At 37.2% G+C, this 20,064-nt stretch overlaps 1 protein-coding gene across 1 annotated transcript; it reads right to left on the bottom strand.

Annotated features, from left to right (window-relative positions):
* Window positions 1-977: 977 nt before the first annotated feature.
* LOC139696865 (uncharacterized) lies at window positions 978-19,403 on the bottom strand. Its single transcript, XM_071595745.1, has 4 exons — window positions 19,315-19,403; window positions 8,039-8,596; window positions 4,915-5,108; window positions 978-2,050 (listed from the first exon to the last, which is right to left on the bottom strand). Exons 2-4 carry the CDS (start codon window positions 8,579-8,581, stop codon window positions 1,279-1,281), a joined length of 1,509 nt encoding a protein of 502 aa, XP_071451846.1. The 5' UTR covers window positions 8,582-8,596; window positions 19,315-19,403; the 3' UTR covers window positions 978-1,278.
* Between the last annotated feature and the right edge of the window lie 661 nt (window positions 19,404-20,064).

Genomic DNA, 20,064 nt, shown 5'->3' with positions numbered 1-20,064 from the left:
ATAATTGATAATCTTATCTATAAAACATATCTTAATGCATGTGGATGAATGTATTTATTATCTTTATCACAGGTGAAACATTTTCAATTTTTACTTAAAGTTTTACTGACTACTATGAGACAGAATGTTCAATAAGATTGTAAATGTTACCTCTTTTTCTTTGATGCATCATAATGGCATTTTTTTGTCACAAGTTAATTCAAGAATGAAAGCCACCATAAAATAGAGCAATTTCAGCAAGGGGGGGTTTAAATAAATTGGTCAGAATAAATCTCACTTACTTATGGCACACAAAAGATGTCTTATGCTTCAGGAATAGATGAAATTACCGTATTTTCCCATCAATAACGCGCGCGTTATCTTTACAAAAAGTTCAGATGGTTGAAAAAATGACAATGTGCATTATGTAATGAAAATTGAAAAAATCCAAACATAAATGTAGTTTTACACACTACATATATAATTTTTATGAGCAGGAGTCACAAAATGTTTTATTTAGTAACTGTGTCCATCCAAAAACCTACCTTAATCGGTAGATTACATTATAATAATATTAATATATATGTAAATATAGATGTGCGGCATCTACTATATACATGTTCAAGGTAACTATGAAGCCCTGGGCGCACGGTATCTATACAAATTCATGATAACTACAAAGTTCTGGGTGCGCGTTATCGATGGAAAAATACGGTAATTGAAAACAAATTCAATTGGATAAAATATTTTCGGGAAATGAGTTGCACGTGGTAAATTCATCTTATGTCAGAAAATTATACATTTTTCAATGAATTCCTGATTATTAGTGCATAATGAAAAGCTTCACACAAAATGGGATATCAAAAGATCATTTAAACTCTAAGCTACTTTCACATATTGGTGACACGTTGTAATAAATATAGCTTTGGAAAAATGGGCATGAAAACACTCAAGAATTGCATTCATGAAATATGGCCCATGAAGTAATTGCTAAAATGATGAGATATTACTAGTCTATTAAATGAATTCCTCTGAAATGCTACTTGCACATTATTCAATATTATAATAGATGTTCCCTAGTGTCACTTGTCGCCATTATGATTATATGATGCCAGAAATAGGTATGCACTTGACTATGAACATTTGGGCCCAATAAATATCACCCTAGAAATATATGTTATTGTGTATATATATTCAGAGGAAAAGCTATATGAAGCTTTGTGTTTCATCAGATATTTCAATAATATTGCACTCTAATATAGAGTTTTATTTTCATTGACTCCACAGTGTCTCTGTACTTCATAAACCAATTCCTATGGCCTCACGGTCCAAAGTTCGTGGAACAGCAATGAGATTGACAGTATCATCATCTCCATCTTCGTGTTGAGGACCAGAGGACCGAGATATATTCTCAAGTGAGAAAGACTTCCCGGATAGACGTGTGATGAGCCTTTCTGCAAGGTGAGACCCATGGACTCCATTTTCCTTCATAATGGCTTCAGAGCTATTGGAGGGTGTAATGACCAAAATGTTATCTGCCAGATTTTCCAAAGAGCATGCCTTGCCCATGACTATCTTGCTGAGGAGACGATCTGTCATCGGGGAAGATGGTGGCTCATTGGGCAAGTTTTCACATGATGGTGAGAGATTTTGATTTGGAACAGGAGCCCCCTGGAGGTTGTCTAATGAGTGGGATTTACCATTGGTCAAACGTCCCAGAATACGTGAAGTGAGCGGGGAAGTAGGATGTCGAGAATTGTTTGGTTCATCGCTCCCTCCTCCCGTACTCCTTGGGAGATCACCCATTGAGACAGCTTTGCCTCCAAGACCTATTCGGGCCAGTAATCTGTTTGCTGTTGATATGGCAGTGTTTTGACGCCTTTGGCATTCGGGTCTGGTGGATGGTACAGGTGGTGGTCTTTTGGTAGCTCGTATACCTCCACTGTCTCCAATACCTAACTCTGAGTCAAGGATGGAGTGTATTTCATCAGCGAGGAGACATCGGCCTCTTCCAACATTTGGTGGTAGGGGATGTCCATGTGCTGTGGATGCCATTGGTGCCAGATTGATCCTGAATTTTATAGGAAAGGCACATTTGTAGCATTAAATTCAACAAATTTTAAAAAATTGAAATTTCTCTTTGAGTAACTTTTCATCATTTTTATGATTACAAATTATAGAATTGACAAAATAATTTTGAAACAAAATCATTTGAATTTTTAAATACATGCATACATTTTGTGAGCATTTACCTATATTTTTTTGCAAGAGATACCCACTTTAAATATTGGAACATTTTGTATGGGTTGTTTATTTCATTTTCTGGAAGTAGAATGAACCCTTTGCATACCTTCAAATATTGCTCTGTCCCCACAACTATCAATACTAGGTCAAAAATGTATGTCTAAGGCTGAAAATCTTATGACACTACCACAGAGAAAAAATAAATTTTAATTTAAAAATTAAGTTTACATGGTCATTATCAATGCTCATTTATGTATCTCATGGCAGTTTTCTGCAGTGCTAGAAATTTCTCAAACTAGAAATGTTTACAATATTTTCAAGTGTCACTCAACTGAGGAGAACTGCATTTAATATTTATTTCCATACCCACTGAATTCTGGTGAGCAAAATGTTTTAATAACTTTCATTTATTAAATCTAAATGTTAGTTTAATTATCTTACTGAAGTTGATTGACTGATTAGGGTTGTATTGCACCCACTAATGAAGCACTAAATCCTCAAATAGTTATACCCATAAGATGTGTTGATGAACAAATGAATATTAAGTCAAATTTCAATTAATTGAAGTACCTTGGAGCAGAAATTCCCTTCCAGTTATATAAGTTTTAAGAACAAGAAAATCTACTTGTGTTAGGTCATTCTGATGAATATTATCATAGATTGGTAAAATGGCAATTAGTATAATTTATATTTCAGTAAATTTTGAGGTGAAATAGCATTAAAAATTACCCTTGACTTCACATAGATGGAAAAAAATACAATTTATATCCCCAAACAGATTGTGCAAATTGAATGAAGTTGATTGAAAAACTAGACATTCCTTATAGTTTACCTCCAGTGATTGCAACTAAAAATTAAACAAATTACATACAAAAAAGGAAATATGTATAGTTAATTTTAAATTTATTATTAAACTCATCAATTCACTGATTATAAAAGATAGAGGAAACTAGCCTCACACTTTTGTATGGAAGTTTCCATAGATAAATGTAATAAATAAATATAATATTCATGATCCTAAAACAAATAGGGCCACTGTGGTGATTTCTATTGGGTTTTTCCACACTGAAAATATGAGTATGTATTCATAAAGTGTTTTAATATCATTGTGTGATCTGTATTTTGAGAAGAATATTTAAACAGGAATAAAAGAGGACATTGGGACTGAGGGATGTGATGGACTTCCAGGAAATTGAGCAAAGGGGAAATATTCAACCGTTCAAATATGGCCAATTCTCCATACTAAAAAGAAAGACTCATACTTTTCCACAGATTTTGTTATACGGTACAATGCGTTTCACCGACTTGCGGCATCATCAGGTACAAATTTGCAAAACAGACAGAGCAAGAATATATACCCTCAGGACAGAGTGGGGGCGGGGAGGGTTTGAAGGATTTGAGAGGGGTGGCGGCTCGCAGGTGCGTTGATGGATTGTTTTGACCATTTCCAGGCTAATTTCTCGGAGAGGAGTGGGGAGGGGTATGGGAATAATTGCTCATTACAAAGTGTCCCGTTGGGGTTCACCAAGTGCCTTCTAATCTCTAATTGCTCGAGAGCGTCCATTTTTAATCCTTTTGGGAGTGTGTTTAATATCTCTGGGACAAAGTCACTGCTGTGGTCGAATTCTAGTAAATGCTTGGCGAAGAGAGAGTTGTTATTCTGATTTTTGTGACACCTAGCGTGTTCCTTGACTCGTAACTTGATGTTCCTGCCGGTCTGACCGACATAAACACTGTTGCAATCCTCACATTTCAGTTTATAAATGCCTGATTTGAGAAGGCTATCCTGGGTGTCTTTTCCATTGGCTAGAAGTTTGGAGAGGGTTATGGGTGGGTAGAAGGCTGCTTTGAGTGAGGTGGGTAGGCAGTTGGAAATCCTATATGAAAGATCTCCCAGAAATGGGGTCGAGCACCACTTAAAATCTTTAGATCCTGCGGGCTGTGATACGAAAATGCGTTTTATGGCCATTGCTTTTTGTTTTTTCCGTAGTAATGTGTCAACTAGTTTGGGGTTGAAACCATTGTTGATAGCTATATTAGTGATATTCACGAGTTCAATGTTGAAGTTTTAGTAGTTGAAGTTGGAAAAGTACGAGTCTTTCTTTTTAGTATGGATATTAAATACTTCCACGAAGTGAAGCCTGAAACAATAGAATATATGGCCAATTCTTTTAAAGTTTAACCCTGAAAATATTCTTCCCAAGATTTTGTTGCTTAGCCTCACTTTTTCTGAATTGGTCATTCAAATGGATAATCAATTTGAATTAGAAGTAACTTTCAGTCATTGTGGAAAGAAACATTTTTCATTTTTGCCAATAATTCAAGAAATCAATTTCAAGTTTTAGTGAAATATTGGAACTTTACATAAAAAACATATCAAATTTAAATTCCTTTCAAGTTATCAAAACTTAGGGGAGTTTGGGTGATAGAAGCTTGATTGTATTTGGGAAATCCAAGTACCCCAAAAGCAAAAATAGGATTTTTTGTTAATTAATTAAGATGTGTAAATAAGTCATTTTAATGATATTGCTTAGGTTTCTATAATGAGTTATATAATAGGCCATAATGTTGAATCAATTTTAATTTTTTACTTTTAAAATATTTTATCATTATTGGGATGCTATGCTTATAATTTACAAAAAGTTTGTGTGCTAATTGATATCAACACTTATTTGCTACCCAGGATCTCACCTGCAGATTGGACAGCGGCAAGAGCGAAGCCGACACCGCAAGCAGAGTAGATGGCCATTCGGACACTGCTGAGCTGGCGGAGGTAGAGGGCATTCAAGGCATACTGGACACTCAAGAGCTGCCACAATAGTTGAGAGACAAGATGAAAGGCGTTGAAGGGCAGAAGGCAGTGGTCCTCTCAAACCGGATCTCCTCTGAGAAAAAATAAATTAATTAAAATGCATATACCCAATTTTATTATTTTATTTTCATACTTAAGTTGCTGATTTCTTTAATGACAGTTGTGTCTATTGGGCCCATTTCTGAAAGCTATAAATAAAGTCAGTGGTACTCTAATAAGCAGGTCCCATTGGAGCAATGGTATTGGTTAGCATAAGAAATAGGCTTCAATTTTCATTACATAATGCACATTGTCATATGGATCTAATATATTATTACACCACCACACTACAGTGTTGAGTCCTTAAGCAATATAAATCATAGTGATATACTTTTTGATTTTGTCGTATTTCAATTCCAATATTTTCCATTAAAGATAGAAAATATCTAGGCCATTTAGATAGAGAGTGGATACAATATCTGCAGTGATATCATCTGTAGCAATATTATCAACAAATGTAAACATTCCAAAACAAATTGGTAATTAGTTTGCAAAAAGCTGTGGTGTGATTTCATCCATTTAAAATTCAAACTTGAAACAGTGGCACTTTTTTATATTCAGTTTACACTGCACAGTTCTTATTCCCAGTACTATATTCACACCTAATCAAATAGCAACTACTTCTGTGGTTTCTGCACTTCGATACCTGATATGGGTGTGCTTTTCTTCATAATAATGGAGTAAGAGCAATAGGAACTGAAGGATCTACATAAAATAACTTGGCCCTTGAATCAGGAGAAATTCATGAGACTGTATTCTTCAATTTTAACAGTCCAGTCACTACTGACTTTGAAAATGTGTAATATTCATTTAATATAAGTATTCAGGAATCAGAAACATATATTTGCCTCTCCTTACCCTGGAAAATATGACTGCTATTGGCTTAGAACTTTTAGTTTGGAGGTGTTTGCAGTGACATTCAAAAGTACATAGTTTTTCACCAAATTGGAAGTGCATTTAGATGCACTTCTATGCATAGTCTATTTTTATTATTATGTGTAATTAGCAATGAGCCAATGAGAATTATTCATAAAAATCCATAGATGCAATTTTTCTTTAATTCAATTATGGCAACTGTTTTGGTTAATATGTACACCAACTCAAGAGTAGTAAAGATAAAGCAGTTAGAAATGAGTGGGTCTCTCCCATCCTTAGCATTATCCCTTTTTACATTTCATGAAAATTCTTATGTTGATTACTCATCCCTACACCGGAATAGTTCACTCCTTTGATGCTTACTGCCTCTACATTGGAAGCTTTGTTTTCGGTAGCAATATTGAAATGCTAATGATCATATCAGCAGCCAAGTTCTGTCAGTGTGAATGTGGCTTTAAACCATAATTTGATAATTTGAATTGTTTTTACCAAAATGTTAGTGCAACTGGGGTAAATTATTTTTTTTGTTAGGTTATATGTAAATACTTTTATTGTAGATGGGATGAGTGCACAATGTTATAGAAAGAAAAGTTTTGTAGAGATTCAATGAAAATATAGAATGTAAAGCTCCGAATCATTTTCATAATCTTTGGTTGTTAACACAAAATTGTTCATTATTTCCCTCAGTATCTAATAATGCTAATCACTTTTGTGAATTATGCCCAATTTAATTATTTTGATATTTTAATTCTGTTAATTGTTTTGATATTTTGTTTCTAGAAAAAAAATTGAGAAAATTTGTTTTAGTCTAAAATGGAAATGCTCTACGATCCAATTAAATCAAAACTACAGTTAATATTATTTTTTCTTCAATTTATTGAAGGATGGTGTATCTCCAGTTTTCCAGGAATTAATTAATACCTTTTAAGATCTAGATCAATGAAGCCTATAGACCCCCTATCCCTGAAATATCTCCTTTCTATTCTACATGGCCACTCTTCCATTATCCCAGTATAATGATTGCAGGTATTTACTATGCATTACTTTCTGTCACGATAACCTTGAACCAAATCCAGGTATTTTTGTTGTGATATATCAACATCATGACCAAGCTCTGTTTTGTCAGTCAGCCAAGGGGTTGCAAGCATTTCTGAAGGAATTGGAAATTCAGTGTAATAGATATGGGATGAGAATCAATATTAATAAAACAAAGGTTATGCGATTTTCTAGAAAGAAAAAGGCTAAGCTTAAAATTAAAATAGGAGGACAAAAACTAGAGCAGGTAGAACAGTTTACGTATCTCGGTAGTGTTTTGAACCAACACGGTCAAAGTAGTAAGGACGTAAGGAGAAGAATTTCGCTAGGCAAAGAGGCTTTCACAAGGAGGAAGGACTTGATGACAGGAATGTTGAGTAGGGATGTTAAGAAAAGACTCGTTAAAACTTTGATATGGAGCATAGTTATGTACAGTGCGGAAACATGATCACTGAAGCAGGATGATAGAAGTAGATTGTAGACTTTTGAAATGTGGGTGTGGGGAAAAATGGAGAAGGTGAAATGGACCGAGAAGAAAACAAATGAGGAAGTACTTGGTATGGTGGGCGAAGAGAGGGGTTTTTTTGGGAGAAATCCTATGGAGGCAGGAAAACAAGAAAGGAATGGAGGTTATCTAGCAATGGAAATCTTTAAAATTGAGCCTGATAAATGTTTGCATGAAAGGTGAGTAGTAACCAAACTTAGGAATCAAAAATAAAATCATAGTAATTAAAATTTCAAGTTTCAAAAATTTTTCAAACGGAGAATGAGACAATTTTCAATTCTATTGTGCTCTATGAAATTGAATTTCATGTTCAAAAGTTAAAATTTTTTGTTTCTGATTTCCAGTTTTCTTATTTATTTTCAGCCCCTTCCCCTTTTAATAAATTCCAACTCTCCCCCTGGAGGGACAGCACAATATAAGGGAATTAACTGGTTTAGTCACTGAAAATGTGCGCGCCCCTTTTATCCGGTTGAACACGCATAACGGAGGTGTCCGACCCTGAGCTCTCTTCCGCTCCCAAATCACAAGGCAATACCGATCTCACTCACTCTTCCTCCGGTCGCCCCTTCAGCCGCGGCGTCCTCCTCTTCCCCCCCTCCCTCGGCATTCCACACCTCAAGCCTCAGACCTTCCGCGCCACCATCCGCTCTCAGGGCACCCGCGACCTCGGACACGGGGAGGCCCAACAAGGAGAGGGCACCCACTTTGAGGAGGCAGTCGCCTCTCCTGAGGCCGGCACCATCGGCCGCTCCCCCCGGGGCTATCCCGCAGACCCAAGGGTACGGGTCCCATGCGCTCCTGCTGATGCTCATCCCGTAGGACCCTGACGTCCCCCCTTGTTTAGGTACCATTTCGGCGAGGCCGTTTTCGCTGCCGCCGTTCGTGTGGCCCGAAGCTTGTCCCGATTCATCCTCGGCAGTTTTGGGTCGGAGGTAGCACACGCGGACGTTTGGGCTCCTGGAAATTTCGCCGGTTTGGCTGTCACGTTCGCATTGCTCGGATGCAGGCGGTGGAGCAGGGTCTGGTTCTTTTGGTGCTGTATCTTCTGCAATCGGTTCCCTAGATTGATTGCTAGTCGTTGGAACAGGCATGGTGAGGTCCGTGCACTGAAAAGAAAACGAATGAAAGTAGATCAATGAAAATGGAACTGATTCGTATCTGTCGTGATTGCCCAAACGTTGGGCATGCTGCTAGCTATAGCATACGGAGTGAATGACTCTTCGTCGAATCGCGGTCGCTTTAAATGATTAGCGGTGGACAACTAAAACGTCGCTGCAACTTAAAAATAAACTTACTGCTTTTTTTCATTGAAGGTAATCCATAATTTTTAGCGGATTTCAAAGTTTTCATTTGCGTTAGAAGCATTGGTTTTTACATGGGAGCATGTGTAATTGATAATCAGCATGAGATTGCGCAATTTTTACGCGATTTATATCGTCGACTAAAAGTGCTTAAGTCACAGTTATTAGAAATCATTAAAATCGATTTAAAATGCATAAATTTTGAAAATTCACAGAGCGATTATCTCTGCAATCGTACGAGTGCTGTATGAATATTATCAGGACCACCAATAAGAGAGAAAAGGGAAAATCGTTACGTTATTTATAAATGAAAACCAAAGAGAACGAACTACAGCGATGAATATTATGATTGAATATAGTACTACGGAGAAATAATTGTCTCCATAATAAGATATTAACGAATATAAATATCTCAAATCCATACATCTGACTTTTTAAAACTTGGATTAAATGGTTAAGGGTCATGGAGACCAGACACGGATCTGGCCATAGCAAATTATGCGAAATAAATTAACTGGTAGCGAGCAGCTCTTTTTCTTGCTTAGTTTATGAATTGTATAATCCATAATTTCTCCACATGCCATTCCAAATAATTTCTTTTTTATTTTTTCTGAAATATTAACTTGAAACAAATTGTCAACGGCCAAATTTCGGGAGCTTTGATTAGAAATACTGATTCCATCGAATATAGCTTTTCACTTCACTTCGTTAACTGACATTTTACAATCGATCGCACGCATCTACTGATGTTAACTCATTTTTATTTTGGTAATAAGTAGACGGGATTCATGCTATTGTGACAGGTATGTTTTTTCATCCCGAGGGTCCGGGTTCTAATCCCGACGGTGGCTGAATTTTTCTGCTCGTTCAATCCAGATCCCTTCTTGGGAGAATGTGGAGACCATTTCAAGTGGAGGCGCTCTCTCCGTCGGTTGAGACGTCAAATTCTGGGCCGCTGGGCATCTACTGTGAAACGTGGGCTAATGCCTGTGCCGGGTTTCTCTTCACCCCTCCCCATTCTCTAAAAATCCTACATCTTTCAAGTCATCCATCTATTCTGAATGGTGCGAATGACCTTAGTTGACGGTCGCCTCCCCTTATAACTACTACTTCAAAACGGTGACTGAGAAGAGAGTATCCTTGCCCATGAGAAATTCCGGGTCTTGGGAATGTTACTTCAAGTTATTGACGTGCATATCACATTAACTCGTCCTAAACTGAGAGGGTCTTTTCTATTTTTAAAACTTCTCATGGCAAATTGGTGTTATAATAAAATAATTCACGTAGATTTTCAGTGAATAGGACGAAGAATCAACTCTTATGAGCCAAGGATACTCGCTTTGCGACCGTCGTCATTTTTGTTTTTGACGCGGCCGAAGTGTCTCCTTTAGTTTCTATTAATGTTGAACCATTAAATGCAGAGAAATAGAATTTACACCGTAGAATACGAATTTGAAGTCCTTACAAATGATGCAAAAATACTGAAAATCCCAGCAACTTTCATTCGGCTGATCAAGCTGGTAGAAAAACGTATGCACCCGATTGACTTCCTTTCACAATCGGCCCCTTGAAAAAAAAAAATTGCTTTTCGCCGTCGTGGTGGTTGCCTGTACTTAAGGATACATTATTACCCAATAATGTATCCTTATTACCCAGTAAATCTCTGGTATCCACAGCATAGATATCAAGAGTTTGCATAACCCTGGAAGTGAATAATCGGGATTGTGTACGAAGAATTATTTTTCATTAAATTCTCTCTAGATAGTCCTGTAATGGGTGGTTCAATTGCCTTCATTTACGCCTTTTTTGGCTTAATAGACTAACTCCCGTAGTCTAATGATAAATTTCCCCCAAGAAAACTGCGAATTCATGAAATAGGTATTTGATTCGTTATCCAGGGGCGTACCAGGAAAATACTCGATTTCGGAAAAGAAATTCAACAAAAAATTCTGTCATCAGTTACGTATTCAATAAATAAATTATCGGGCACTAACGAAACCCTATTTTTGTATAACCACGTTAAGGTGAAATAGAAAATCCCACCATGACTTTCCCGTATCTCTTGGTTGTATTTAATATGATAATTTAATAACAAAAGCGCAAATTAAAAATGTATATAATAAAGATGTTGAATCTCAATAAATACACCGTAAAAACCTTTATATATATATATATATATATATATATATATATATATATATATATATATATATATATATATATATATATATATATCCATTATCACCGTTGCTGTTCAACCTATATGCTGAGGAAATGATTAAAGAGGCTTGGGAAGAACTGGAGGTAGGAATGAAGGTGGGCGGGTAATTCGTAAAATCAGTTAGGTTTGCTGATGACCAAGCTTTAGTTTGTCAGTCATCCAAGGGGTTGCAAGCATTGCTGAGTGAATTGGAAATTCAGTGCGACAGGTATGGGATGAGAATCAAAATAAATAAAACAAAGGTTATGCGATTTTCTAGAAAGAAAAAGGCTAAGCTAAACATTAAAATAGGAGGGCAAAAACTAGAGCAGGTAGAACAGTTTACGTATCTCGGTAGTGTTTTGGACCAACACGGTCAAAGTAGTAGGGACGTAAGGAGAAGAATTGCGCTAGGCAAAGAGGCTTTCACAAGGAGGAGGGAGTTGATGACGGGGACGTTGAGTAAGGATATCAGGAAAAGACTCTTTTAAACTTTGATATGGAGCGTAGCTATGTACGGCGCGGAAACGTGGTCATTGTAGCAGGAGGATAGACGTAGACTGGAGGCTTTTGAAATGTGGGTGTGGAGAAGAATGGAGAAGGTGAAATGGACAGAGAAGAAAACAAACGAGGAGGTACTTGGTATGGTGGGCGAAGAGAGGGGTTTGTTGGAAGATATCCTGTGGAGGCAGGAAAAGTGGATGAAGGGGGTATTGACTGGCAGTGGGATGTTGAAGACTGTGATTGAGCGGGAATGTTAGGCAAATGAGGAAAGGGAAGGAACAGGATAGGGATGTTGGACGGGATGAAGGGAGGAAGAAGGTACTCAAAGATGAAAAGGGACCTGATGTAGAGTTGGATGTTGTGTTTTGTATTTTGTTAGGAATCAAAACATATTTGATAGCTGTGTCCATCCAAAAGCCTACCTTAACCGGTAGTATACCTAATATAATGTAAGTATGCTATAATAAGCACACTAATGCTATGAACACGGTTTCTTACCATACTGAAGGAAATGAAAGTTATGTAAATAGTTTTGAATTAATGTAATGCCCATTCAATTATATTCCAGTGGATAGGACATAACATTATAAGTGATTAGAGTTGGGTTTCCATAACTTGAACATTCCCGTACAAATTCTCGTCAGCTCGAAAGATATGTGAATTATTCCCTTCACAATTTTTCATTTTACATATTAATTTTCTTTTGACATTCAAAACCAGTAACGCAAATTGTTCACTACTCATAAAAATATGTCTATCCCCAATGGTCGTGAACCACCTCTGACCGGAAGCATACTGCTATTAGATCATGACCTTTTCAACAAATATACGGTAAAACGAAAAGCTTTAATGGAGGTTATTTTTAGTATTACTCACAGAGAAATCATTGTTCACGCCTGAACAATTACCATTTTCATTCCCCCTGCAAATCACCCGGAATTTTCACCCATCCGTCGACAGACTCAAATTTTGGAGTCCTGTTTTTACTCTTCCTGAATATTCTGCACTATTCTTCAAAAGATTTATCCCAAAAAATTGAACTTTCACGCACTCTTTTAAATACGTTTTTGCTGCCTAAAAATTGAATGGAATTTGGTATGACCGCAGAGTGAATAGCTTGACTCTGAATAATACTCTTGTCCCAGAGATTTGTATGAGGTTTCACATAGATGTCTATAAATAAAGACACACTTATATTTATCTATAGACATCATGATGAGGTCACCGGTAGATTCTAGAAGGACAAACTATCTCGTGAAATGGCCTATGTTCTCATGATTATACAATAAAATAGCTGCCTACAATAGAGATGAGTATGTTCCTAGCTTGCTAATTTTCCTGCCAGTCGTGGTCATTGCTCATTGCAGAAGTAGAAATTATGCGGCTAAGTACTCTCTGTGCTTACAGGAAAATATCGCAATGTGTTTAAAAGCTGAAAATTTGATGAAATCAGTTAAAAATTATCTCGAAGGCATAATTTTTTTAGCAAATTGTGTTTCTTGCTTTTCAAAGCTTCCGCCACTGCTGGTGTGTACTGGGTTTCGTGTTTTCTTTCAATGCGCTTGATTTGGCATGAAAAATAGTTCTGGGGATATAAGCTTCATTTATTTCGAGCGGAAACTAATATTTGCTTCCACTTCTCCACGAATTTTATACTGATTAAAAATGACTACTGCACCAGCTATCCAACCCTCGTATGATTAATTGTAATTACCCGATATAAATACATGTTTCCCAGTAAGAAATTCTTCCACTAGGAAACCTGTACTCTCCCGAGGTATTTACATTTTACTGTAATTACAATGCTTGCTAATAATTTCCTCTGTAAGTAAATATAAAATGAATTTTTAATCGCCGGGCGTGTGACTAATGACGGTATCTGCTAGAAGTTGACTGACTTCACGAAGGAATGAACTTCCTTCCCGGTCGGGATATCTATTTTAGTTTAGGATGTCTTCACAGGCGAGCAAGCGGACTTTCGTAATTCGTGGAGTTTCCTCAAAACAAAATGCTCGAGAACTACGAGCGTTTGCCATCGTTTTGGCTACTTGTCCGGTTGATCAACCGGTCTCTCCGTCGCTAACAACACGTGAAAGCCAAAGCTCTTCCACATAAATGGATTCACAAATATGAATTGGCCCTATGCTATCGTTTCTAATCTCCAGTGTGGTAGGCGTCATGCGATGAAAGTTGATGAACGTTGATAAGAACTTAATCTCTACGATTTCGCAGGCATTGCAGAAAGTTATCTTTCCATACAGAGTTCAATACCTAAGAAGAAAAGCCCGTTCCGTGTGCCTTTTCCGTATGTCTCGTGTCGTCACCGCCTGACTCAAGATGTCACAGTTAAAAATAAAATCGAATAAATGGAATAGGATCTATAATCAGAAGTTTATTAGTGTAGATTTAAGCGAGAAAGACCAATTTAACGTATAGCTTTGACCCACTTTCAATGGTGAAATTATGCTAAATAACTGTGCCTAATTTATTACCACCCAACGTATACTTATGAAATATATTTGCTATCGTAAAGTAAGCTTACTGTATTGTTACAATATATACATTTATCAATTGAGAAAAACGCAGTAGAAGTTGACACAAAAAATAGGTATCCTTTTTTAACCTATTCCCAGAATAAATCATTGTTTAGTTCATCATGAACCCACTACGTGTTCTTGGGAGTTTAATTTAATGCATCGACAATTTTTCCGGACGAAAAAAAACAATAGCTCGATGTGACATGATGACCGCTTTGTCTGTACCCTCGAGTGCACCGTGAAAACGGGGTATATATTGGAGATGAATATTCGTAGGAACAGGAAGTGCAATGACACAAACTGAACGACATTTAAAAAAAAACAAAAGAAATATTGTTGCGGCGCGACAGAGAGTTCATTACAATCTTATTTGCAGAAACAGAAGAGCTATGATTAATCACTCACCTTGAACATGACACCTATTTGGAAAACGAAACTGCTCCCAAGGAATATCTGTGTGTGTTGTGCGTGAGCGCAGGAATTCCGAAACTGGAGGAAAAGAGCCAATCCCTCCCTGCAAAACCGCTGTAGATGGCGTGGAACGATTTCGTGGCCGGAAAAAATAGATGCACATGTGGTGAAAGCGACCAAGAGTGCTTCTCGCGAGCACAAAAAAAAACCTATCGTCACATATTTTGATAATGTGTCGGCCTTCGTAGTGCTTCGAAAGGGAGGAGGACAATCGTAGGCGATGAAGAAGCCCTGAGTTTCGCCACGCTTTGTCGGAAACTTAAACATATAGTATGCTTCGCAAGGACGTCCCAAATAGCCCCACCCCGAATTCCTTACGGTTGGCCTATTGTCGACTGATCTCTAATGAATGTGTCTTAGTAAGCAAAAAGGATATGGAGTTCTTTCATTGAAGTGTACATATCTTTGAGTTCGCGTTATCGACTAATGCTTAGCCGACTACCCCACGTATGGAGTTGCGAAGAACACTTCGCAGACCGGACTCGAGTCCAACCAACCAAACGAGTTAGGTGAGCTGATGTAGATATAACCTCGCGCTCTTTTATTTTTTACACATGAATTCCCATCAATTCTAATTTCTTTTTATTTCCACCTTGGGCAATTTCGAAAAGACGCCTAATCCTCACAAGAGAAAATTTTCAAATACATTTCATCAATTAATAGGACTATTCATTTCAATGTGTATGCCGTGCATACCCATAGACGTGCTACAGAATGTCTGTCGAAATGAGATTTAATAAATTTTCAGTAAATAAAATTTCAGCATTCCTGTAGTATCCGCTGAATCAATATTGAAAGCGCATTAAATAGACTTTTTGGATAAAAAGCAGTTTTGGAGGGCTTGCGCTTATTTTATTGTCTTGCATAAGTTTCATAAAACTGATGAAGCTAGTTTGAAATCGGATAATTTGGAAAAGTCTCCAATCTAGGGGTAACTAAATTCTGCAATCTTTTTCAGTTTAATATCCACAACTGTATTTTGACAAATTTATTGCTGAGAAAGTTGTCAAGACAGATACAAATATTCGTCCATCGATAAAAATCTTGCCTAAGTTTATGTTGTACCTAACACTCCTACGAGTCATAGAAAACTTTACCGGTAATTGAAGCAATTGATGATTAAGAATCAAATTTAAAGAGCCCACAAATCCATACGTCAGTGAAGGAATATATTCAGATGGGTTGTACCTACGTCATGTTTAAAACACGGTTGCATTAATCACCAGCGATTCCATCCTGAGTCAACCACGCATCGTACCTTCAACGCAAAAGACGAGGATTGAACGGTATGTGCAGAAGGTTGGCTGTGATAACACAATGCCGGTGTCTAGCAATATCGAAGTAATGACAATCGTAATGCTCCTAGACGATATAAGTTTTATTTAGTTTTGGTGAAAGCACAAATTCTTACCTCAAGGTAAAAGCAATTTTCTTGTGAATGTCTTGACCTTAGTTATAGGCGTGCACGAAATCTTTATGATATCGCGTATGACGAATACAAACGGCCGTGGATTCACGGCCGCTTGTATTAGTCATACACACAGAGCATACATCAGCTCTACAAAGATATTTTCATTTAACTTCAATGAATGCTATACGGTATTTATTTGTCAGTCAACTGTTTGAATATTCAATGAATCAATCGCAGATATTTGATTACAAATCCAGAGAGATTTATATGGTAAAATAAAAGACAAAATTTCTGCAAATATTGTTTTGAAATCTTTTTAATTGAGAAAATTTGGTTGGCTTACGACAGTGCGCAACCTTTTTAATCGATCATTACACGCTCGTTGCTGATATTAGTTTTATCTAAGATCTTGTAGCAATGGCAATTACAATACTTTTGCAATAATGGAAAATGTATTTTAAAATGTTTATTTTCATCAAAACCGCAAAGCTTGATTCGAAATTTATCTGTGCGCTTCAATATAATAATTGTATTGGCAAATGTCAGGTTTTCAAGGCGGAAATGGCATTTCAACAGCTCAATCAAACGTGATTTATGCGTTATCGTTGATAGTATTTCAATCCTGGGTTTTTACATGAAAGCACTCCGAATGGGATCAAATAAAAATTATTTACAATGATCGGTAAAGGATGGTCTATATAAATTGCCTTGAAGACCTGAAACCGACAGAAGGTTAGGTTAAACAAAGAGCCGTTCCAATCCCTCCCTTCTTTGTTGCACCTGCCTTTATTTGGCATCCATGAATGACATCAGCCCACTTGGAGGCCACCTTGAAAGTCAATTTAAATCGTAAATGCTGAATGCAGCGTACATTTGAGGACGTTTATTCTTCTTACGAAAGGCCCACGATATTTGTTTTCGTATCCGAGATATTAAGTTTATATGCAATTACAACTCTGTCTGTCTGGGGTCGCATCTTTCCTAGCCGGGGGTGAAAACGCTTCTCTTGCCTAAGTTTTCATTTTGATTTGGATGATATTTTTGCCCTTATATGTACCGTGAAAATGGACGATATTGGAAAAAGAGAGTCATCGACTTACTTCAAATACTAAGACATCTGTCTAAGAATTAGACGAATGTATCTTCGTATATGTACGATACGTTATGTTTGTATCTTATCCCAAGAATAGCCTACATAAATGATCAGCGTGACTACCTGGAAAATATTGTTTATTATTTAAGCTGTTTGCTAGATAGTTTGATTTTTATTATCAATTTCAGCGCTATCATACAGTCGATTTTTTCGATATATTTGAAGTTATTGTTAATTATTGCACGCACTTCATAAAATTATGATCTCGACCGATATAGCCAATTCAACTTTGAAATAAAATGGGAAGATAAAACTCTGATCATTTTTCGTGAAAAAACAGCAAATGTTATGATATTCAGCATGGAAGCGTCACCTTTAGTCTTCCAGGAGATGGAGGTGTAAGTACAAGTATATAATCACATGATATCTTTTTGAAGTCTCGCTGTTGGCCGCAGGCTCTCCAGGGGTGGTTGCGGAATGGCATGTAGGAGAGCATTGCAAGTACCTAAGTGGTTTTAGCTTCGTTGACACTTGAAAATCAGATGAAAGGTTTCGGATGCGACCGGTCCGGAATTTGGGAAAAATTCCAGAAGGGCATCTCAAAGACCAGCCGAGACCCGCGGAGTGTCGCAAGTCGCAACGGACGTCATTTAGGGGATGAAGGGAGGGGGGGCTCGGGGGTTCTACGAAATATCCGTAGACGACACACATTTAAGTGGGGACGTCTTCGAGAGACGGGCCGAAAGTGACGTCACCTTTTCCGCAACTCATCACGCCCCCACGTTCCCCGAGATGACGTTACTGCAGCTCGTTTTAACGATGATGTGACTTATTTTAATAAAGACCCCTCACGAAGCGGAGAACGCAAAGTGAAAGGAGTACAGAATCTCCGTGCTCTACTTACATTAGCCTTCGCTAAAGATAAATAACTCCATTATCGTTTGCATGAGGTGGTGCAATTGTCATATGAACATTTGAATCGAAACTACAGATATTACTCTGAATGGCGATGTTTGAGAATGAGATTCAACAAATTCTTAGGTGCAGCATGTCAACCGCGAAGAAACAAATACCACGATGGACTTGAATTTTATCCTCACGCCTCTTCCTAATTTCAATTGTAATACTGCTTGTTGAATTACCTGATCCCATCCAGAGCCATATTATTTTATTATTTTAAGTGTACGATAAGCTTTTAAACCTGGATCCGGTCTAAACTTATCTTATGGTTTTCTGATCGAGTCACAGAGAAACAGAGTTAATTTCATCTTTAAGAGATTTGTCATTGTTCATGCAAGGTAATGTAACGGATAAGGTAGGTTTTGGAAGGACACACAGGCTTGACTACCACTGCGTTTCTAAGCCTCGCCTCACACAGCACAACCCTGCATTACAATACTTCGACTCCGCGTGCTTTCTACCCCCCTTCATTTCGTCCAACATGTCTATACCTTTCCTACCACTAGCTCCCTTTCCAAAATTTCTCCTTTCTATCACAGTCTTGAGCATTTCATCGCCGATCAAAATTTCTGATTCAACTTTTCTTGCCTCGTTTGAATTTCACCCAAAAACCCACCCTTTCCATGCCGAGTGCTGCTCCATTGCAGCTTACAGAACATCGAACTTTTTGAACACCGCTCGGAAAAGTGTGTAGAACTGAAAGGAGATTATGTTGAAGAATAATTACATTTTTTTTTCCAAATATTTTGTTTTTTTTTTGGATCGGGTACTCACAGGATTACCCTCGAATTTTTCATTCCATCCGTTTTATCTTATCCATTGGCATAAAAGCCTAGGCTTTGCGGTATGTTCCAAATTCTAACGTATGTCAATTGTAGTGCTGTAAGCCCTTTCTGAATATTTATTAGCATTTTGAGATACTTTCAACCAGGCGTTCAAAGTATATTTAAATGTTTATTATATGCTTTGATTTTGATTACCCAAAATTCAACTACTTCTATAGTTCTTCACGCCTGCCATGTGATTTATTCTCATCAGTACAGACCATGTCATGGCTCGTAATTTCAACCCATAGTTCGTACACGGTCTAAGTTCTTAAAATAATGACGCACTTGCTCAGTTAGCTCTTTGGTGCCCATATAGTCTAAAGAAAACTTCCCGATAACCGTCTATGTACTTGCTCTCACGAAATATTTACCCGATTAAACATTGAAATAAGTTTTATTTTGGGACACCGCCCGTTTCTGTAGTAAGTATTCCCAATGGTAGATTCCAAATTCGAGATCCATCGTTTATAATAACAATATTATTGGTAATATCGTTCTTCATATGAGGAATTTCACTTACCTAAACTGTGGGTATATCCTTAATGGCAGGGAAGAGCTAAGGAAACGATTCTCCTAGTCGCTGAAAATAATAATCGTAAATCCAAAATGTTAAGTTGCTCTGGAGAAGACCACTTCACGAGGAGACCGTGATATAACTGAAAGAAAACAAGGATACAAGCGGATCAGCCGCTTTAGCTGAAGGCGATTGCCTTAACCTCATTTCCGATAGTAGTATTTTGTTTGGAGTGTCCGTGAAGCGCTTGAATCCACAAAGAGTGTCGCAATGTGAAGGCTGGTAAAAACAACCGTATACATAGGTAAAGCCTCTATCAGCGATTAGGTTTTACTGTATTTTGGAGTAATTATTTAAGTGATTATAAAACACTTGGATAATAAACTGGAAAAATCTGTTAAATAGTATAAACCTTTCAAATTAACATGATTATTTTCCAGCAAGGAAGCTGGAGTATAGAATGTGATGACCGTGACCTACTTAATCTCTGCGAGTGTGTCCGAAAGCGCGTCGAAAAATAAAATTCATCTCATGATAAACTCTACGATATTTTTAATCTCTAAGACCATATTTTACTGTAATGATCACGCATCGCTGTATTTACATTAAGATTTATCTCATCATCTGTAAACATTTGCAAAGGGTAGCACGAAAATCATAACCTATGAAATATTGTATCTTTACAAAATAATATATTATTAGAAAATAATTATATTTTAAAAAATCCTTTGAATATTTGCATTTGAATGCATAATA

The sequence above is a fragment of the Hetaerina americana genome, unplaced genomic scaffold (assembly GCF_022747635.1).
Source record: "Hetaerina americana unplaced genomic scaffold, ioHetAmer1.1.p SCAF_7, whole genome shotgun sequence".
Taxonomy (NCBI): Eukaryota; Metazoa; Arthropoda; class Insecta; order Odonata; family Calopterygidae; genus Hetaerina; species Hetaerina americana.
Note: the sequence above shows the minus strand (reverse complement) of the source record. Positions and strands in the feature narration are given on the sequence as shown.